Source organism: Scyliorhinus torazame, chromosome 14 (assembly GCF_047496885.1).
Source record: "Scyliorhinus torazame isolate Kashiwa2021f chromosome 14, sScyTor2.1, whole genome shotgun sequence".
Taxonomy (NCBI): Eukaryota; Metazoa; Chordata; class Chondrichthyes; order Carcharhiniformes; family Scyliorhinidae; genus Scyliorhinus; species Scyliorhinus torazame.
Genome location: NC_092720.1, coordinates 178,243,354 through 178,267,901, shown reverse-complemented (window position 1 = coordinate 178,267,901; position 24,548 = coordinate 178,243,354). Strand labels below are relative to the sequence as shown.

At 49.7% G+C, this 24,548-nt stretch overlaps 1 protein-coding gene across 6 annotated transcripts in view; it reads left to right on the top strand.

The window, feature by feature from the left end:
- Positions 1-24,548, top strand: part of LOC140390245 (uncharacterized) — a 580,951-nt gene that overhangs the window by 445,890 nt on the left and 110,513 nt on the right. For all 6 annotated transcript variants that reach the window (XM_072475229.1, XM_072475231.1, XM_072475230.1 and 3 more), the window contains one exon: positions 10,228-11,457. In XM_072475229.1, coding sequence (XP_072331330.1) covers positions 10,228-11,457 — 1,230 coding nt within the window. The remainder of the gene's footprint in view (positions 1-10,227; positions 11,458-24,548) is intronic.

Sequence of the window (24,548 nt, the reverse complement as noted above, 5' to 3'; positions counted from 1 at the left end):
TATCACTCTGCTGACCATATTACTTTGATGACCATATCTCGCTGTTGACCATTTCAAAATGCCGGCCTATCATACTGCTGACCATATTTCACGATGGACCATCTCACACTGCTGACCATATCATGCAGATGAGCATATTACACTGCTGCCCATACCACACTGCTGAACGATCACACTGCTGACCATTTCAGAATGCTGGCCATATCACACTGCTGACCATATCACACTGCAACATTTGGCCCACCAAAGGGCAACCCCTACAGTAGCCCGGCAGGGGGCGACGGACCTGGGGCCATGGAGCGGACCGCTGGCAAGGGCAACGCAAGCTCACTGTATCTTTGGCAGCCGGGATGGGTACCCCGGCCAGAGGCCCCCATAGTGGTGGGCATCGTCAGGGCCAGGGGTGGGGGGCTGCGGGAGGATGCATGTAAGGGTCCGCAATGCCAGCTGGGACCACCGTGTAGCCCAGTGGACCTGAAATGAAATGAAATGAAAATCGCTCATTGTCACGAGTAGGCGTCAAATGAAGTTACTGTGAAAAGCCCCTATCACCACATTCCGGCGCCTGTTCGGGGAGGCTGGTACGGGAATTGAACCGTACTGCTGGCCTACCTTGGTCTGCTTTAAAAGCCAGCGACTTAGCCCAGTGTGCTAAGACCTGGATGGGCATGGGGGTACGCACCATGCTAAATTGTCGGCCTTTCACCCCCTCCAGACAATGGATATTGGAATTCAACCAGCTAGTCGCTGCAGCCCTGAGAAATGTCCTCCAGTTGTATGAACTGGAGCTGCTGAGGAGGACCCTTCAGCAGCCGCGCCTGCCCCAGTGGAACAGGAGGCAGCCAGTGAGAATATGATCCAGCCACCCAGCAGGCCAAGGAGGAGCAGGTGCAAAGCAGGCACCGCCTCATGTGTTCCGGCAGCGCTTGTCAGAGGTTGCCCAGTCCCAGGACCAGGCCGTTGAAGACTCTAGCTGAGCAGGGAGACAGCGCGACAAAACTGAGAGATCATGGCACCGCAGGGGAATGGGGGAGGACATCTGATCCCGGTGGCCGTCAAGGTGACGGTTGCTCTGAGCTTTTAAGCCACGGAGTTGCTCCAGGCATTGAGTGGCGTCCTGTGCGGGATCTCACAGACCTCGGTGCACAAGTGCATCACCGCCATCACTGGCCAGAAGCAGGCACACCACATTCCACCTCCACAGCTCCCCCCGGCCACCACCCCCCCCCCCCCTCCCCCCACCCCATCCCAGCACCCTCGCCCACCCACCCCCAACTTTAACTCCCCCTCCGTGATTCCTACCTGCTTCACTCTGGGATGCGGGCCCTGGGTTGGCAGTAACACCGGGTTCTCCCGTGGGATGGAGGATGATGACTACCCGCTCTGTGTTGAGCACTGGTTCACCGCTATATTTGACAACGTCGGACCCCTGTCTTCTTGGCTGATCCCTGCATGCCAGCTGGTCATTCCATCACACGGTCCCATCGAATCCCTGGGGTGGCAGAGGTGGGGGACGGTGGCAGTGGGGAAGGGGAGAGGGGGGAGGGGATAGTTGGGGGGTGGGGGAACACCGGAGCAGTGAATGCTATCTGAACGTGCGGTCCCTGGGCCAAGCCCACCCACAGCCCCTTCCCATCCCCCCCACACCCGCACCCATCTGCGGCCAGCCCAGACCTGCCCACCCCTCACAACCTTCTGACAGAGCAGACTGTAACGTTGTGCACAGGTGTTTAATGTGTATAAATATAGACAGGTTTGTGCCCTATTCCCTAACGCTATACAGCGCCCTGCACCCGTGCTGTCTACGTTTCTGGCCTGCTAGGCCCGAACACTGCACCTAGGTGGATCCTCAGCCAGTACATCAGAAGTGGATGCGGCCTGCTGTGGTTCCCACCCTGTGATGTAGGTCCCCTTTGATGGCCAATTCTGGGCGACCGGGCTTGGATGGGCCTGGCTGCTGTTTGGGTGTCTCAGGTGATGTGGTTTCACCCTGTTCTGCCCACTGCCCCAGGGACAGGAGGGGGGTGGGGGGGTTCCGAGGTGCTGTGGTGTTCCGGCGCCTCCCCTGCGGGAGTCACCGGAATGGGCCCCATCACCTTCTCCTCCCTCGTGGGCTACTCCATGGGACATGGTTGCGAGCAGAGCTAACCACTGGGGTTCCCACTGCCACCTGGCGCTGCCGGTCCTGGAGGTCCGCTCTCATCTCAACCAGGGTCTGCTTGCTTGCGCCCATGGAGCACAGGGCGTGGACCACCTCCATCAGGGATTGTGCCACATCACGTTGCGTCTGTGCCACCATCTTCTGTGTCTGTGCCACATCAACCAGTGACTGTGCCTTCTCCCTCTGGGACTGGGCAACCTCACCCTGTGTCTGTGCCAGTGCCTAGGCAATGCTGCCGACGCACTCGGTCATGGCCCGCAATGACTGGGCCACGGTCTGGAGCCTGCTGCAAAGGGCAGGTGACTCTGGCGCATGTCTGCCTGTGAGCGGGCAGCCCTGTCCTAGGCCTTGGAAACCACCTGCACAGATTGCCTCAGGCCTTGGACATTCTGAACAATGGCTGAAACTATCGCCCCCAAGGCCTCCACCACGAACACTACCCGAGCGGTGTTGGCCTGGGTGGCACCCATGGTCGGCAACACCTCCTGCTCCTGCACGCAGTTGGACTCCTCCAACTGCACCTGCAGAGGCTGGATGCTCATCGACAGCCCCTCATGTTGTCCCTGGCTCTGTGACTGCATCTCCACAATCGATGGTACTGTCCATTCCAGAGGCTCGAAACGGGTTTGGACGGCAGCTTGTCCCTGGGGTCAGTCTGTCCTCCGACCATCTGCCCCCTCGCAGGATCCTACCTCCACCTGATGCACTTGTGTGGTGAACACCAAATAGTGCCCCTGGAGCCTCTTCACTAAACTGCCCAACCGAGGTGAGTGTCCCTGGGCTGGTGGAGGGTGCTGTGGACAGCTGTGGTGGGAAGTCAGTGTCGTCCCCAGACTCGAGCTCCGGGGCGTTTCAGGATTCGGGTCGGGGGCTCCTGTCCGTGTCTGTCCCGCCCCCATCGCTGGTCGACACACAGGTTGCTGACTCCGGCTGGGATCAAGGGTGGGAGATACCAGAAGGGCTCGCCCCATCACCAGAAGCTCCTGCAAGACTCAAGGGAAGAGGCATGATTGCATCGTGGGCCGGGGGGGAGAGTGGGGGTGGTGACGGTGTGTGGGGGAGGGAGATGTGTGGGGGAGGTGGGAGGGGGGTGTAGGTGTGGCAGGGATGATAGAGCGGGGGTGTGGGTGGTGTGGGGGTGGGACTGGTGGTGAGGTGGGGTGGGGTGTGGATGCTGTGGGTATGTGGGGGTGGTGGTGGGGGGTGGGCGACGCACGTGTCATGGGGAACTTCAGCTCAGTGGGGGTCTCACTTCCTCGCCCGATGCCGACCTCCGCCCTGGCGACTGCCCTTTCTTCGGGCCCACTGACACGTCCAGCTCTGCTGCTGGGAGGAGCCGCAGGTCTGGCAGTCCCCCTACAGTCTTCTCCCACTCTTAGTGGTTGGCTTCTCCTGAGGGGGTGGGGGGGGGGGGGGGAACAACAGAAAACACGCAGTGTTAGACAGTCCGAAGCATGCAGCCCAAGGTGTGGGTGGATGATGGCTTCTGTGGCCAGGGCATCCGGCTGCCCCCCGGTGGGGCAAGGAGGGTGGAGTCACGGGTGTGTGCACCATGTTTGGAGCTAGGGGCACAGTGCTGCCTACTCACCCAGGCTGCCCTGACGAGATGGTGCAGTTTTGTGCGGCACCACTCGCAGGCTATTACGGTGTTGAACACGGCACTGACCACCTCTGCGGCTAGGCCTGGTGAACGCCGGGGTACAGTGTCACTCGCCCCTCCCCCCACAGTGTCCAGCAGGGTTTCCAGTTCCGCGGAGGAGAATCCCGGGCCCGCGCACCGTGCTGCCATCTTGTTGGCTGGGATGGTGTGTGTGTGGGGGGAGTGAAGTGTGTGCACGCGGCTGCAGCTTGCCAGCCTCCTGAGTGTCAGTTCTGAACCCGGTGAACCCTGCATCATTTCCCATTGGAATCGATCGTGTTCCACGTGGCACCGGTGCTAGCCCCTTATTGGTCATTGAATTGGTCCAGGAGCGGCGCCAGTTTTGCTGTCGTAGAACTCCCGACTCCTTCCCCGGGGTCAACACAGAGAATCCGGCCAATCACCCTTTCACTGTGATGAATGTGGAATCTATCGTTTATTATATTTGATGTCGGTTGCAGTGAAATGTTTAAAAGCCTTGAATAAGGTATTTGTTTGTTGCAGTAAAGAACCTAGGTTCGATACCCAGGCTGAGTCTGCTAAAGCTGTAATGCTGGTGCGGTAAGAGAGTGAGGCGTTTATTGATTTTAACCACTTACTTAGTATTACAATCCAGGACTCGGACCCAACAGTTACCAAGATATTGGATGGAAACCCCAATATTTTATTTAACTTGTAAGACTGTGAGGAAAGGATACTTCACCCCAGAAGTGATTCTGCGCACAAACAGGGATATGAAAAATCAAAACAAACTTTGTTACTAACACAGGATTAAAATAACCTTAACATCATTCAAGAAAATAGCTTAATATTACCCATTAAACAATGCTTAACCATCATAATGAAACACTAACCCCTAATTGCTATCCTTTATCTCCACTCAAGCAAAACCCATCTCAGGTCAAAATCCACTTTTTCTAAGGGGCAATTTAGCCTGTCTAATCCACCTACCCTGCACATCTTTGGGTTGTAGGGGTGAGACCGATGCAAACACAGAGAGATTGTGCAAACTCCACACGGACAGTGACCCGGGACCACAATCAAATCTGGGTCATCGGCGCCGTGAAGCAGAGTGCGAATCACGGTGCCACCATACCATTCAAAAACCCATTTTAAAATACAGTGAGTGAACCCAGGAATACTTCCTGTAAAGAGATGTCTTGGATAAACTGCTTTGAGAGAGAGATCCTTCATGTCAGCTTGCAGATTCTTGCCTGTGTCAAACTATTGTTTAACTTCCCAGAATTTGGCAAAAAGCTGCTTGTCTGTCCACATTCCTTTTTTTAAAAAAAATCTTTTTATTGGCATTTCTCATATTTATAAACAGTTGTATATATACACATCACATTGTTCTCGTCTGCGCTAATTTCCTTTATTATACAGAGGTTTAGTTTGTCCTTCGTCTGTCCACATTCCTAATCTAAAGCGGTCTGAAACTCAACACGTGACGGCGCCAGCCCCTGGCTCCTCCCCTTAACCACATCATCTTATTAAAGCCAAACACAACGTGTCAGGTTCTCCTATTCCCCAACCACGTGTTGCTGGTGTCGGGATTCTACCCTCCTGTCGCTTGTCAATGGGAGCTCCCATTGAAGGCACTCCACACCGCCACAAATCCCATTGGCAGGAGTGCACTGCGAGCGGGGTAAGTGAATCCCAATGACCGGAGAATTCCAGCCAATGTCTCTACTCTCCAGGAAATCTTCTTTATATAAACAAAATACAATTTACCCAATTTTATGATGCTTTAATTATCCCATTGGTAGCCACAAACCCTGCTGTCTTTCCCACCAGTATTGTTAAAAACAGTACTGCACAAGTCAGACTTTTAACCCTTAATGCAGCAAATACATATAATACAATATATCTGAAACTCCAACATTCATCACACTTGATTACAGAGGAAGGACAAATGGAATCATGTTCTGATTGCTGAAGATTCTCTGGAGTGTAGATAACTCATGAGGGAGTAGTGTTTAGTCCTATCTAAGCAGGTCATGGAAGCTAGACGGAGTATAAATAGTTTATATAATGGGAGGAGCCAGGTCTTTCTGTAGTTTTGCAGTTTGCCATAGGATTTGAGTCTGGAAAGATAGAAGTGTATTGCATCTGCTCTTGAAATGAACTCTCACCAAAAGTCCCTACACAGCTAAGCAAGTAAAACTGTTTTGGTTAACTGCATTTATAAGTGGCATTGGGTTGCTCAATTGGAGTTAGTAGTGGGTCTCGATAATGGGCAGGATTTTCCGTCCCACCAGATCTGGTTGCTGGTGCGGTGCGGCCCCGCTGGCAGCGGGATCCTCCATTCCGGCAACAGGCCAATGGGGTCTCCCATTGTGCCCAACCCCCATGCCGTGGGGAAAGCCGTGCACGTGAGTGTGCTTCCAGCGAAGCGGAGGCTATCGCCGACAGAGAAGCCTTTTTTAAAATTCGTTCATGGGACGTGGGGGTCGCAGGCTGTGCCAGCATTTATTGCCCATCCATAATAGGCCTTGAGGGGGCAGTTAAGAGTCCACCATGTAAGCCAGATCAGGTAAGGATGGCCGATTTCCTCCCCTAAAAGGCATTAGTGAACCAGATGGGTTTTAACGCCATTCGATCATTGTTTCATGATCATTAGACTTTTAATTCCAGACTTTTTATTGAGTTCAAATTTCACCACCTGCAGTGGCGGGATTTGAACCAGGGTCCCATTACTCTGGGTCTCTGGATTACTAGTCCAGTGACAATACCAATACATCACCGCCTCCCCACCGTGGGCATGAGCGTACTGCCGGCAAAGCCCAGAGGATCCCGCCGACGGAGAATCCCACTGAATAAGTTTAAGGTTTTTATTGTGTTTAAGAACGGTTTAACTGATAATTATAAAACTATTTCTTTGATGATAATGTGATTAATTGTCTGGTTTATATTAAAGTTTGTTTCAACATAAAAGATACCTACTGTCAGAATAATTGCTCCTGGGTGAAGTATCCTTTCCTCACAGTTTTAAAGGAAATGTTTGGGGTTCTTGTCCGATATCCTAACAGATGTTGGGTCAGATTCAGTATGCGTACATCACAGATATGATTGATATGATTGAAGAGAAACAATGCAGAGAACCTGAGCAAAAGGAGGCTTGGTACAGCACCATCAGAATTCTCATCTTTCATTGTTCTGATTTTCCTGCACAACCCACTCTATCCACCACCTCCGACCCTTTCCCACCCCTCACCATCCCCCACCCCTCACCATTTCCCACCCCTCACCATCCACCACCTCCGACCCTTTCCCACCCCTCACCATCCCCCACCCCTCACCATTTCCCACCCCTCACCATCCACCACCTCCGACCCTTTCCCACCCCTCACCATCCCCCACCCCTCACCATTTCCCACCCCTCACCATCCACCACCTCCGACCCTTTCCCACACCTCACCATCCCCCACCCCAGACCATTTCCCACCCCTCACCATACCCTACCACAAAACATTCCTCAGCCTGACAATCCCCCACTACTGACCATCCCCCACTACTGACCATCCCCCACCCTGACATGCCCCCACCTCTGACCATCCCCCACCACTGACCAACCCCCACCTCTGACCACCCCCCATCACTGACCATCCCCCACCCTGACATTCCCCCACCACTGACCATCCCCCATCACTGACCATCCCCCATCCTGACCATTTCCCACCCCTCACTATACCCCACCACAAAACATTCCTCAGCCTGACAATCCCCCACCACTGACCATCACCCACCCCTGACCACCCCCCACCCCTGATCAACCCCCATCATTGACCATCCCCCACCCTGACCACCCCCACCCCTGACCATCCCCCACACTGACAATGCCCCACCCTGACCACCCCCACCCCTGACCATCCCCCACTACTGACCATCCCACACCCTGACATTCCCCAACCTCTGACCATCCCCCATCACTGACCATCCCCCATCCCTGCCAATCCCTCCCCACTGACCATCCCCTGTCCCTGCCAATCCCTTCCCACTGACCATCCTCCACCTCTGCCAATCCCTCCCCACTGACGATCCCCCGTCCCTGGCAATTACTCGCCACTGACTATCCCCCACTACTGACCATTCCTGATCACTGATCTTGCCCCACCATGGACCATCCCTGAACAGCTCATCGCCCACTACTGACCATCCCCACCCCTTACCATCACAACTGACTTTTCCCCACTACACATCATCCCTCAACACTGACCATCCAGCACCACTGACCATCCAGCACCACTGACCATCCCCCACCACTGACCATCCCTCAACACTGACCATCCCTCAACACTGATCATCCCTCAACACTGACCATTCCTCAACACTGACCATCCCTCAACACTGACCATCCCTCAACACTAACCATCCCTCAACACTGATCATCCCATAACACTGATCATCCCTCAACACTGATCATCCCATAACACTGATCATCCCTCAACACTGACCATCCCTCAACACTGACCATCCAGCACCACTGACCATCCCCCACCACTGACCATCCCTCAACACTGATCATCCCTCAACACTGACCATCCCTCAACACTGACCATTCCTCAACACTGACCATCCATCAACACTGACCATCCCTCAACACTGACCATCCCTCAACACTGACCATCCCTCAACACTGACCATCCAGCACCACTGACCATCCCCCACCACTGACCATCCCTCAACACTGATCATCCCTCAACACTGACCATCCCTCAACACTGACCATTCCTCAACACTGACCATCCAGCACCACTGACCATCCCCCACCACTGACCATCCCTCAACACTGATCATCCCTCAACACTGACCATCCCTCAACACTGACCATTCCTCAACACTGACCATCCAGCACCACTGACCATCCCCCACCACTGACCATCCCTCAACACTGATCATCCCTCAACACTGATCATCCCTCAACACTGATCATTCCTCAACACTGACCATCCATCAACACTGACCATCCCTCAACACTGACCATCCCTCAACACTGACCATCCCTCAACACTGACCATCCAGCATCACTGACCATCCCACAACACTGACCATCCCTCAACACTGACCATCCCTCAACACTGACCATCCAGCATCACTGACCATCCCACAACACTGACCATCCCTCAACACTGACCATCCCTCAACACTGACCATCCCTCAACACTGACCATCCAGCACCACTGACCATCCCCCACCACTGACCATCCCTCAACAATGATCACCCCTCAACACTGACCATCCAGCACCACTGACCATCCCTCAACACTGACCATCCCTCAACACTGACCATCCCTCAACACTGACCATCCCTCAACACTGACCATTCCTCAACACTGACCATCCAGCACCACTGACCACCCCCCACAACAGGACATCCCCCACCAGATCATCTCCCAGATGTAATCACTAAATCATAAATGACTTGGATGAGGAAGAGGAAGGTGGGTTAGTAAGTTTGCCAATGGCACGAAGGTTGGGCGAGTTGTAGATTATGTTGAGGGTTGATGCAGGTTACAACAGGATATTGACAGGATGCAGAGCTGGGCTGAGAAGTGGCAGATGGAGTTCAACCTAGGTAAATGTGTCATGATTCATTTTGAGAGGTCGAATTTAAATGCTGAATACATGGTTAAAGGCAGGATTCTTGGAAGTGTAGAGGAACAGAGGGATCTTGGGGTCCACATACATAGATCCCTCAAAGTTGCCACCTAGGTTGGTAGGGTTGTTAAGAAGGCGTATGGTGTGTTGGCTTTCATTAACAGGGGGATTGAGTTTAAGAGCCGTGAGGTTTTGCTGCTGCTTTATAAAACTCTAGTTAGACCACACTTGGAATATTGTGTCCAGTTCTGGTTGCCTCATTATAGGAAGAATGTGGATGTTTTGGAGAGGGTACAGAGGAGATTTACCAGGATGCTGCCTGGATTGGAGGGCATGTCTTATGAAGAAAGGTTGAGGGAGGTAGGGCTTTTCTCACTGGAGCGAAGAAGGCCGAGAGGTGACTTGATAGAGGTGTACAAGTTGATGTAAGGCATGGATAGAATGGATAGCCAGAGACTTTTCCCCAGGGTGGAAATGGCTGTCGCGAGGGGACATAATTTTAAGGTGATTGGAGAAAGGTATAGGGGAGATGTCAGAGGTTGGTTCTTTACACAGAGAGTGGTGGGTGTGTGGAATGCACTGCCAGCAGAGGTGGTGGAGTCACAGTCATTAGGAATATTTAAGCGACTCTTAGACAGGCACATGGACAGCAGTAAATTGAAGGGGTATAAGTTAGGTTGATCTTAGATTAGGATAAATGGTCGGCACAACATCGTGGGCTGAAGGGCCTGTGCTGTGCTGTACTGTTCTATGTTCGATGTTAACTTTTACAAATGAAGTTGAAGTCGCCACCGCATACATTATAACAAATGTTGTCGTTAATTAACAGGTTCCTCTCAAACACTCACTTCAGGAAGAAGATTCATCTTGGCTTTTCTCGAAAATGCTGACAGTTCTGCTGTCCTTACCATGCACATTGTCACTTATGACAGACCCACAGTTGTGAGGGTTTCTATACCTGACCCACCTTATAATCGCTCCATCTCCATTAGTGCAAACAGCACAGCCATCATGACTGTGAATTCCACCCACATGGTGTCAGGGACCCAAATCTCAAATAAGGCAATAACCGTTACATCAGATGAAGACATCTCCCTTGTTGTATTAAATGGGAAATCCAAGATGAATAATATATTTTTCACTTTACCATTCGCCAGTTTGGGTACAAAATATTATATCTTCACCTACTCTGTGGACGGTCTGCACAGCATTAAACAATTTGCTATCGTTAACAGCAATGAACAAGTACTGATCACCATCACTGTTTCGGGATCTCTGATCTTCAATGGGACTCAGTTCACAGACACTGAAAGATTCTCGGTTGCATTGAGGCCAAACAAAGTTATTCAGTTTCAGAGCGACGAAGACTTGACTGGAACAAAGGTCGAGTCCACAAAGCCCGTGGCTGTCTTCAGTGGAGATCAATGCATATCTATCACCCCGGGTAATTGTGGTCAAACCAGTGAAACTTTATACCCGGTGGACAAGTGGTCCGATTTGTTTGTTGTTTTTCCCATTATGAAGAAAATGAAGAGGGACATCATCACCATTGTCTCTTCAGAAGATGACAACAACGTGAATATTCACACGGAGGAAGGCAATTGGGAAGCTCTTCTCCATGAAGGATCTCACGTCAACATCACTGTGAATGGTGGAATGATCATAAACTCAAACAAACCGATCATGATAATTTACGTCTTTACAGGGGGCAGCAATATGATGGTTTCAAACCTTGACCCCTTTTTGTTGACCGTGATACCATCTGTCTTTTACAGCAACTACTTTGTATTTATCACATTACCCAACGTATTAAATTATATCCTCGTCATTTCATCAGGGCCGGACTCTGGCAGCATTATTTTAGATGGGGAACCTTTGTCCACGTTCCCCTTTGAAAATTCAACCTTTGCTGGTTTCACTGTCACCAGAATCTACCTGGGTGAAACCGGTGGGCGTCACGTTATCTCTCAGGTTTCAGCTCGCTTCGCCATCTACACCTATGGGATCAGGCGAGAAGAATCGAATGGACATCCTATTGGCAACAGACTGCCCAGCCGTGGTAAGTGTTTGGTTACATGCGCACTTCCGTGAGGAATTGGTGGTGAAGTGGTCATGTCACTCCACCAGTAATCCAGAGACATGAGTGGAGCCAGCAATCCAGACACAACCATTAATCCAGAGACATGTGTGGATCAGTAATACATAAACATGTGTGGAACAGTAAACTGGAGACACGTATGGACAAGTAATCCAGAGGCATGTGTGCACCCAATAACCCAGAGACATGGGAGGACCAGTAATCCAGATGCATGTATGGACCCAGTAATCCAGAGACACGTGTGGACCCAGTAATAGAGATGCATGTGTGAACTAATAATTCAGATACTTGTGTGGAACAGTGATCCAGGGTTCTGTGTGGAGCCAGAATCCCATGGAGTTGCTTGGACCAGTAATCCGGAGACATATATGGACCAAGTAATCCAGACATGTGTGGACCAGAAATACAGAGTCATGTGTGGACCCAGTAATCCAGAGACATGTGTGGACCCAGTAATCTAGAGACTTGTGTGGACCCAGTAATCCAGAGACATGTGTGGACCTGTAATACAGAGACTTGTATGGACCCAGTAATCCAGAGACGTGTGGACCCAGTAATCCAGTGACATGTGTGGACCCAGTAATCCAGAGATATGTGTGGACCCAGTAATCCTGAGACATGTGTGGACCTGTAATACAGGGACATGTGTGGACCCAGCAATCCAGAGTCATGTATGGGCCAAGTAATCCTGAGACATGTGTGGACCGGAAATACAAACACATATGTGGGATAGTAATCGCGAGAAATGTGTGGTTCCAGTAAACCAAAGATATTTGTGGATGCAGTAATCCTGAGATATAGTGGACCCAGTAAAACAGTCACATGTGTGGATCAGTAACACGGAGACATGTGAATATCCAGAGATATCCAGAGATAGGTGTGGACCAATAATCCAGAGTCAGTGTGTACCAGTGATACAGAGACATGGGTGGACCACTAAACCTGAGATATCTGTGGACCACTAATCCTTAGATATGGTGGACCCAGTAATCCAGAGACATGTGTGGACCGGAAATACAGAGATATGTGTGGACCCAGTAATCCAGACACATATGTAGGATAGTAATCGAGAGAAATGTGTGGTACCAGTAAACCAGAGACATTTGTGGATGCAGTTATCCTGAGATATAGTGGACCCAGTAAACAGTCACACGTGTGAATCAGTAACACGGAGACATGTGGACATCCAGTGATACAGAGATAGGTGTGGACCAATAATCCAGAGTCAGTGTGGACCAGTAATACCGAGATATAGTGGACCCAGTAAACAGTCACATGTGTGCATCAGTAACAAGGAGACATGTGGATATCCAATGATACAGAGGTAGGTGTGGACCAATAATCCAGAGTCAGTGTGGACCAGTAATACAGAGACATGGGTGGACCACTAATCCTGAGATATGGTGGACCCAGTAATCCGGAGATTGTGTGGACCCAGTAATCCAGAGACATGTGTGGACCCAGTAATCCAGAGACATGTGTGGACCCAGTAATCCAGCGACATGTGTGGACCCAGTAATCCTGAGACATGTGTGCACCCAGTAATCCAGAAAAATGTGTGGACCCAGTAATCCAGAAACGTGTGTGGACCCAGTAATCCAGAGATATACGTGGACCCAGTAATTCAGACATGTGTGGACCCAGTAATCCAGAGACATGTGTGGACCCAGTAATTCAGACACATGTATGGACCCAGTAATCCAGAGACATGTGTGGACCCGGTAATTCAGACACATGTGTGGACCCAGTAATCCAGAGACATGTGTGGACCCAGTAATTCAGACACATGTGTGGACCCAGTAATCCAGAGACATGTGTGGACCAGTAACCCAGAAACACACATGACAATTAATCCAGAGACATATGTTGGCCCAGCCATCCCGGGGCATGTGTGGACCAGTAATCGAGGGACATCTGTGCACCAGTAATACAGGGACATGTGTGGAGCAGTAATCGAGAGGCATATGGGTACTAGTAATCCAGAGATATGTGTGGATTATTAATCCAGGGATATGTGTGGACCCAGTAATCCAGAGACATGTGTGGACCCAGTAATCCAGAGACATGTGTGGACCCAGTAATCCAGAGACATGTGTGGACCCAGTAATCCAGAGACATGTGAGGACCCAGTAATCCTGAGACATGTGTGGACCCAGTAATCCTGAGACATGTGCGGACCCAGTAATCCAGAGACATGTGTGGACCCAGTCATCCAGAGACATGTGTGGACCCAGTAATCCAGAGACATGTGTGGACAGTAATCCAGAGCCTTCAGTGGTCCCAGTAATTCAGACACATGTGTGGACCCAGTAAACCAGAGACATGTGTGGGCCCAGTAATCCAGAGACATGTGTGGGCCCAGTAATTCAGAGACATGTGTGGACCCAGTAATCCAGAGACATGTGTGGTCCCAGTAATCCTGAGACATGTGTGGACCCAGTAATCCTGAGACATGTGTGCAGCCAGTAATCCAAGGAATGTGTGGACCCAGTAATCCAGAAACGTGTGTGGACCCAGTAATCCAGAGACATGTGTGGACCCTGTAATTCAGACACATGTGTGGACCCAGTAATCAAGAGACATGTGTGGACCCAGTAATCCAGAGACATGTGTGGACCCAGTAATCCAGAGACATGTGTGGACCCAGTAATCCAGAGACATGTGTGGACCCAGTAATCCAGAGACATGTGTTGAGCCAGTAATTCAGACACATATGTGGACCCAGTAATCCAGAGACATGTGGACCCAGTAATCCAGAGACATGTGTAGACCCAGTAATCCAGAGACATGTGTGGACCAGTAACCCAGAAACACACGTGACAATTCGTCCAGAGACACATGTGGGCCCAGCCATCCCGGGGCATGTGTGGACCAGTAATCGAGGGACATCTGTGCACCAGTAATACAGGGACATGTGTGGAGCAGTAATCGAGAGGCATATGGGTACTAGTAATCCAGAGATATGTGTGGATTATTAATCCAGGGACATGTGTGGACCCAGTAATCCAGAGACATGTGTGGACCCAGTAATCCAGAGACATGCGTGGACCCAGTAATTCAGACACATGTGTGGACCCAGTAATCCAGAGACATGTGGGGACCCAGTAATCCAGAGACATGTGTGGAGCCAGTAATTCAGACACATGTGTGGACCCAGTAATCCAGAGACATGTGTGGACCCAGTAATCCAGAGACATGTGTCGACCCAGTAATCCAGAGACATGTGTGGACCAGTAACCCAGAAACACACGTGACAATTAATCCAGAGACATATGTTGGCCCAGCCATCCCAGGGCATGTGTGGACCAGTAATCAAGGGACATCTGTGCACCAGTAATACAGGGACATGTGTGGAGCAGTAATCGAGAGGCATATGGGTACTAGTAATCCAGAGATATGTGTGGATTATTAATCCAGGGACATGTGTGGACCCAATAATCCAGAGACATGTGTGGACCCAGTAATCCAGAGACATGTGTGGACCCAGTAATCCAGAGACATGTGTGGACCCAGTAATCCTGAGACATGTGAGGACCCAGTAATCCTGAGACATGTGTGGACCCAGTAATCCTGAGACATGTGTGGACCCAGTCATCCAGAGACATGTGTGGACCCAGTAATCCAGAGACATGTGTGGACAGTAATCCAGAGCCTTCAGTGGTCCCAGTAATTCAGAGACATGTGTGGACCCAGTAATCCAGAGACATGTGTGGGCCCAGTAATCCAGAGACATGTGTGGACCCAGTAATCCAGAGACATGTGTGGACCCAGTAATTCAGACACATGTGTGGACCCAGTAATCCAGAGACATGTGTGGACCAGTAACCCAGAAACACACATGACAATTAATCCAGAGACATATGTTGGCCCAGCCATCCCGGGGCATGTGTGGACCAGTAATCGAGGGACATCTGTGCACCAGTAATACAGGGACATGTGTGGAGCAGTAATCGAGAGGCATATGGGTACTAGTAATCCAGAGATATGTGTGGATTATTAATCCAGGGATATGTGTGGACCCAGTAATCCAGAGACATGTGTGGACCCAGTAATCCAGAGACATGTGTGGACCCAGTAATCCAGAGACATGTGTGGACCCAGTAATCCAGAGACATGTGAGGACCCAGTAATCCTGAGACATGTGTGGACCCAGTAATCCTGAGACATGTGCGGACCCAGTAATCCAGAGACATGTGTGGACCCAGTCATCCAGAGACATGTGTGGACCCAGTAATCCAGAGACATGTGTGGACAGTAATCCAGAGCCTTCAGTGGTCCCAGTAATTCAGACACATGTGTGGACCCAGTAAACCAGAGACATGTGTGGGCCCAGTAATCCAGAGACATGTGTGGGCCCAGTAATTCAGAGACATGTGTGGACCCAGTAATCCAGAGACATGTGTGGTCCCAGTAATCCTGAGACATGTGTGGACCCAGTAATCCTGAGACATGTGTGCAGCCAGTAATCCAAGGAATGTGTGGACCCAGTAATCCAGAAACGTGTGTGGACCCAGTAATCCAGAGACATGTGTGGACCCTGTAATTCAGACACATGTGTGGACCCAGTAATCAAGAGACATGTGTGGACCCAGTAATCCAGAGACATGTGTGGACCCAGTAATCCAGAGACATGTGTGGACCCAGTAATCCAGAGACATGTGTGGACCCAGTAATCCAGAGACATGTGTTGAGCCAGTAATTCAGACACATATGTGGACCCAGTAATCCAGAGACATGTGGACCCAGTAATCCAGAGACATGTGTAGACCCAGTAATCCAGAGACATGTGTGGACCAGTAACCCAGAAACACACGTGACAATTCGTCCAGAGACACATGTGGGCCCAGCCATCCCGGGGCATGTGTGGACCAGTAATCGAGGGACATCTGTGCACCAGTAATACAGGGACATGTGTGGAGCAGTAATCGAGAGGCATATGGGTACTAGTAATCCAGAGATATGTGTGGATTATTAATCCAGGGACATGTGTGGACCCAGTAATCCAGAGACATGTGTGGACCCAGTAATCCAGAGACATGCGTGGACCCAGTAATTCAGACACATGTGTGGACCCAGTAATCCAGAGACATGTGGGGACCCAGTAATCCAGAGACATGTGTGGAGCCAGTAATTCAGACACATGTGTGGACCCAGTAATCCAGAGACATGTGTGGACCCAGTAATCCAGAGACATGTGTCGACCCAGTAATCCAGAGACATGTGTGGACCAGTAACCCAGAAACACACGTGACAATTAATCCAGAGACATATGTTGGCCCAGCCATCCCAGGGCATGTGTGGACCAGTAATCAAGGGACATCTGTGCACCAGTAATACAGGGACATGTGTGGAGCAGTAATCGAGAGGCATATGGGTACTAGTAATCCAGAGATATGTGTGGATTATTAATCCAGGGACATGTGTGGACCCAATAATCCAGAGACATGTGTGGACCCAGTAATCCAGAGACATGTGTGGACCCAGTAATCCAGAGACATGTGTGGACCCAGTAATCCTGAGACATGTGAGGACCCAGTAATCCTGAGACATGTGTGGACCCAGTAATCCTGAGACATGTGTGGACCCAGTCATCCAGAGACATGTGTGGACCCAGTAATCCAGAGACATGTGTGGACAGTAATCCAGAGCCTTCAATGGTCCCAGTAATTCAGAGACATGTGTGGACCCAGTAATCCAGAGACATGTGTGGGCCCAGTAATCCAGAGACATGTGTGGACCCAGTAATTCAGAGACATGTGTGGACCCAGTAAACCAGAGACATGTGTGGTCCCAGTAATCCTGAGACATGTGTGGACCCAGTAATCCTGAGGCATGTGTGCACCCAGTAATCCAGAGGAATGTGTGGACCCAGTAATGCAGAAACGTGTGTGGACCCAGTAATCCAGAGATATACGTGGACCCAGTAATTCAGACACGTGTGGACCCAGTAATCCAGAGACATGTGTGGACCCTGTAATTCAGACACATGTGTGGACCCAGTAATCCAGAGACATGTGTGGACCCAGTAATCCAGAGACATGTGTGGACCCAGTAATCCAGAGACATGTGTGGACCCAGTAATTCAGACACATGTGTGGACCCAGTAATCCAGAGACATGTGTGGACCCAGTAATCCAGAGACATGTGTGGAGCCAGTAATTCAGACACATGTGTGGACCCAGTAATCCAGAGACATGTGGACCCAGTAATCCAGAGACATGTGTAGACCCAGTAATCCAGAGACATGTGTGGACCAGTAACCCAGAAACACACGTGACAATTCGTCCAGAGACATATGTGGGCCCAGCCATCCCGGAGCATGTGTGGACCCGTAATCGAGGGACATGTGTGCACCAGTAATTCAGGGACAAGTGTGGAGCAGTAATCGAGAGGCATATGGGTACTAGCAATCCAGAGATATGTGTGGATTATTAATCCAGGGACATGTGTGGACCCAGTAATCCAGAGACATGTGTGGACCCTGTAATTCAGACACATGTGTGGACCCAGTAATCCAGAGACATGTGTGGACCCAGTAATCCAGAGACATGCGTGGACCCAGTAATTCAGACACATGTGTGGACCTAGTAATCCAGAGACATGTGTGGACCCAGTAATCCAGAGACATGTGTGGAGCCAGTAATTCAGACACATGTGTGGACCCAGTAATCCAGAGACATGTGTGGACCCAGTAATCCAGAGACATGTGTAGACCCAGTAATCCAGAGACATGTGTGGACCAGTAACCCAGAAACACACGTGACAATTCATCCAGAGACATATGAGGGCCCAGCCATCCCGGGGCATGTGTGGACCAGTAATCGAGGGACATCTGTGCACCAGTAAACCTGAGACATGTGTGGACCCAGTAATCCAGAGACGCTTGTGGACCCAGTAATCCAGAGACATGTGTGGACCCAGTCATCCAGAGACATGTGTGGACCCAGTAATCCAGAGACATGTGTGGACCCAGTAAAACAGAGACATGTGTGGACCCAATAATCCAGAGACATGTGTGGACCCAGTAATCCAGAGGCATGTGTGGACCCAGTATCCAGGTGCATGTGTGGACCCAGTCATCCAGAGACATGTGGGGACCCAGTAATCCAGAGACATGTGTGGACCCAGTGATCCAGAGACATGTGTGCACCCAGTAATCCTGAGACATGTGTGGACCCAGTAATCCAGAGACATGTGTGGACCCAGTAATCCAGAGACATGTGTGGACCCAGTAATCCAGAGACATGTGTGGACCCAGTAATCCTGACACATGTGCGGACAGTAATCCAGGTACATGTGTGGACTCAGTAATCCAGAGACATGTGTGGACCCAGTAACCCAGAGACATGTGTGGATCCAGTAATCCTGACACATGTGTGGACAGTAATCCAGAGACATGTGTGGACCCAGTAATCCAGAGACATGGGTGGACCCAGTAATCCAGAGACATGTGTGGACCCAGTAATCCTGAGACATGTGTGGATCCAGTAATCCAGAAACATGTGTGGTCCCAGTAATCCAGAGACATGTGTGGTCCCAGTACTCCAGAGACATGTGTGGACCAGTAACCCAGAAACACACGTGACAATTAATCCAGAGACATGTGTGGACCCAGTAATCCAGAGACATGTGTGGACCCAGTAATCCAGAGACATGTGTGGACCAGTAATCCAGGGACATCTGTGCACCAGTAATACAGGGACATTTGTGGACCAGTAATCGAGAGGCATATGCGTACTAGTAATCCAGAGATATGTGTGGATTATTAATCCAGGGACATGTGTGAAACCAGTAATCCAGAGACAATTATGGACCAGTTATCCACAAGGATAGTTCAGGAAACTGCAGGCCAGTGAGCCTTATGTCAGTGGTAGGTAAATTATTGGAGAAGATTCTTAGGGATCGGGTTTATTCACATTTGAATACAAATGGACTTATTAATGATAGGCAGCATGGTTTTGTGAAGGGAAGATTGTGTCTCACTAACTTGATCGAGTTTTTTGAAGAAGTAATAAGATGATTGATGAAGGAAGGGCAGTGGATGTTGTCTACGTGGACTTCAGTAAAGCCTTTGACAAGTTCCCTCAAGGCGGACTGATGCAAAAGGTGAAGTCATACGGAATCAGAAACGAGCTGGCAAGATGTGTACAGAACTGGTTCGGTCATAGAAGACAGAGGGTAGCGGTGGAAGGATGCTTTGCTGAATGGACAGCCATGACTAGTGGCGTTCCATAAGTATCAGTGCTGGGACCTTTATTGTTCATTGTATGTATAAATCATTTGGAGGAAAATGTAGCTTGTCTGATTAGTAACTTTGTGGACGACACAAAGATTGGTGGAGTTGCGGATAGCGAAGAGGATTGTCATAGGATACAGCAGGAAAGAAATTGGTTGCTGAATTGGGTGGAAAAATGGCAGATGGAGTTTTATTTGGACAAATGTGAGGTAATGCATTTTGGAAGGTCTAATACAGGTGGGAATTATACAGTAAATACAGAACCTTTAGGAAAGACCTGGGTGTACAGACTGACAGATCACTGAAAGTGGCAACGCAGGTGCATAAGGTAGTCAAGAAGGCATGCGGCATGCTTGCCTTCATCAGTCAGGGAATTGATTTTAAAAATTGATGTTGTGCTGCAGCTATACAGAACCTTCGTTAGGCCACGTTTGGGATATTGCGCATAATTCTGGTTGCCACACTGGCAAAAATATGTGGATGCTTTGGAGAGGGTACAGAAGAGGTTTAACAGGATGTTACCTGGTCTTGTGGCTATTAGGTATGAGGCAAGGTTAGATAAACTTGAATTGTTTCCACTGAAACAGGGGTTTACAAAATTAGGAGTGGCATGGATAGTCAGATGCTTCTTCCCAGGGCGGAAAAGTCACTTACTAGGGGACATACGTTAAGATGCGAGGGGGAAAATTTAGAGATGTGCGAGGCATGTTTTTTACGCAGAGGATGGTGAGTGCCTGTAACGCGATGCCGGGGGAAGTGGTGGAAGCAAATATGATAGGGACATTTAGGACGCATCTAGACAAATCCAGGAATAGGAGGGGAATAGACGGATATGCACCCCGGAATGCAGAAGATTTTAGTTTAGACAGGCATGATTGGCGCAGGCTTGGTGGGTCAAAGGGCCTGTTCCTATGCTGCACTGTTCTTTGTTGTTCATCACAGGTGGTGGATTTTGGATTCCATTAATTAGAGAAACAATATGGACCAAATGTGAGTCACAGAGAGCAATATCTGATTTTTATTTTATCTTATGGGAGTGGATGAGACGCTTTAGGCCGTGTTTGGCCACAGAACCAATGAAGAGGCAGCCAGCATGAAAGGTGCACTGGGAAAGGTTCTTCCCTGTCAGGAAGGTAGGGAAGATAGTGGGTGCAGAGAATAGAAAGGGTGCGCTTTCCAAGGGCCTGTGCAGACTCGATGGGCTGAATGGCCGCCTTCTGCATTGTAAATTCTATGATTCTACGACCGCATCACACTACTGACCATATCACACTGCTGATCATATCACACTGCTGATCATATCACACTGCTGATCATATCACACTGCTGATCATATCACACTGCTGATCATATCACACTGCTGATCCTAACAGATTGCTGATCATATCACACTGCTGATCGTATCTCACTGCTGATCGCATCACTCTGCTGACTACATCACACTGCTGACCACGTCACACTGCTGATCATGTCACACTGCTGATCATATAAGACTGCTGATCATATCACACTGCTGCTCATATCACACTGCTGACCATATCACACTGCTGACCATATCACACTGCTGACCATATCACACTGCTGATAATATCACACTGCTGACCATATCACACTGCTGGTCATATCACACTGCCGACCATATCACACTGCTGATCATATCACACCGCTGACCATATCTCACTGCTGACCATATCACACTGCTGGTCATATCACACTGCCGACCATGCCACACTGCGGATCATATCAGACTGATGACCGCATTACACGACTGAAAATATCACTCTGCTGATAATATCAGACGGCAGATGACATCACACTGTTGACCACATCACACTGCTGACTATGTCACATTGCTGACCATATACACTACTGATCATATCACACTGCAGACTATATGGCACTGCTAACCAACTCCCCCTACTAGCCATATCACACTGCTGACCATTTAACACTGGTGACCACATCTCACTGCTGACCATGTCACATTGCTAACCATATCTCACTGCCAGCATCTCACACTGCTGACCATATAAGATTTCTGACGCTATCACATTACTAACCATATCATATTACAGGCCATATAACATTGCTGCCCATATCGCAATGCTGACAATTTCACGCTGCTGACCATATCACACTGCTAATCACATCACACTGCTGACCACATCACACTGCTGACCACATCACACTGCGGATTCTATCACACTGCTGACCATATCACACTGCTGATCATATCACACTGCTGACCACATCACACTGCTGATCATATCACACTGCTGACCATATCACACTGCTGATCATATCACACTGCTGACCACATCACACTGCTGACCACATCACACTGCTGACCACATCACACTGCTGACCACATCACACTGCTGATCATATCACACTGCTGACCACATCACACTGCTGACCATATCACACTGCTGACCACATCACACTGCTGACCACATCACACTGCTGATCATATAACACTGCTGACCACATCACACTGCTGACCACATCACACTGCTGACCACATCACACTGCTGATCATATCACACTGCTGACCATATCACACTGCTGATCATATCACACTGCTGACCACATCACACTGCTGACCACATCACACTGCTGACCACATCACACTGCTGACCACATCACACTGCTGACCACATCACACTGCTGACCACATCACACTGCTGATCATATCACACTGCTGACCACATCACACTGCTGATCATATCACACTGCTGACCACATCACACTGCTCACCAGATCACACTGCTGACCACATCACGCTGCTGATCACATCACACTGCTGACCACATCACACTGCTGACCATATCACACTGCTGATCATATAACACTGCTGACCACATCACACTGCTGACCACATCACACTGCTGACCACATCACACTGCTGACCACATCACACTGCTGACCATATCACACTGCTGACCATATCACACTGCTGACCATATCACACTGCTGATCATATCACACTGCTGACCACATCACACTGCTGACCACATCACACTGCTGACCAGATAACACTGCTGACGACATCACACTGCTGACCACATCACACTGCTGACCACATCACACTGCTGACCACATCACACTGCTGATCATGTCACACTGCTGACCACATCACACTGCTGATCATATCACACTGCTGACCACATCACACTGCTGACCATATCACACTGCTGACCATATCACACTGCTGACCATATCACACTGCTGATCATATCACACTGCTGACCACATCACACTGCTGACCACATCACACTGCTGACCACATCACACTGCTGACCACATCACACTGCTGATCATATCACACTGCTGACCACATCACACTGCTGACCACATAACACTGCTGATCATATCACACTGCTGACCACATCACACTGCTGACCATATCACACTGCTGACCACATCACACTGCTGACCATATCACACTGCTGACCATATCACACTGCTGACCATATCACACTGCTGACCAGATAACACTGCTGACCACATCACACTGCTGACCACATCACACTGCTGACCACATCACACTGCTGATCATATCACACTGCTGACCACATCACACTGCTGACCACATCATACTGCTGATCATATAACACTGCTGATCATATCACACATGACCATATACACTGTTGATTCTATCACGCTGCTGACCACATCACACTGCTGATCATATCACACTGCTGACCACATCACACTGCTGATCATATCACACTGCTGACCACATCACACTGCTGACCACATCACACTGCTGATCATATAACACTGCTGATCACATCACACTGCTGACCACATCACACTGCTGATCATATCACACTGCTGACCACATCACACTGCTGACCACATCACACTGCTGATCACATCACACTGCTGATCATATCACACATGACCATATACACTGCTGATTCTATCAAACTGCTGACCACATCACACTGCTGACCATATCACACTGCTGATCATATCACACTGCTGACCACATCACACTGCTGATCACATCACACTGCTGACCACATCACACTGCTGATCATATCACACTGCTGACCACATCACACTGCTGACCACATCACACTGCGGATTCTATCACACTGCTGACCACATCACACTGCGGATTCTATCACACTGCTGACCACATCACACATGACCATATACACTACTGATCATATCATACTGCTGACCATATCACACTGCAATCCATATCACACTGCTGACCACATCACACTGCTGATCACATCACACTGCTGACCACATCACACTGCTGATCATATCACACTGCTGACCACATCACACTGCTGACCACATCACACTGCGGATTCTATCACACTGCTGACCACATCACACTGTGGATTCTATCACACTGCTGACCACATCACACATGACCATATACACTACTGATCATATCATACTGCTGACCATGTCACACTGCAATCCATATCACACTGCTGACCATATACACTACTAATCATATCACACGGCAGATCATATCACACTGCTGCGCATTTCAAAGCTGATCAAATTGAAGTACTAACCATATCACACTGCTAACCATATCGCTTGCTGACCATATCAGACTGCCGATCATAGCAGACTGCTGACCGCATCACACTGCTGACCATATCACATTGCTGGCTGTATCACATGGCTGACCACATCACACTGCTGATCATATAACACTGCTGACCACATCACACTGCTGACCACATCACACTGCTGATCATATCACACATGACCATATACACTGCTGATTCTATCACACTGCTGACCACATCACACTGCTGACCATATCACACTGCTGACCGCA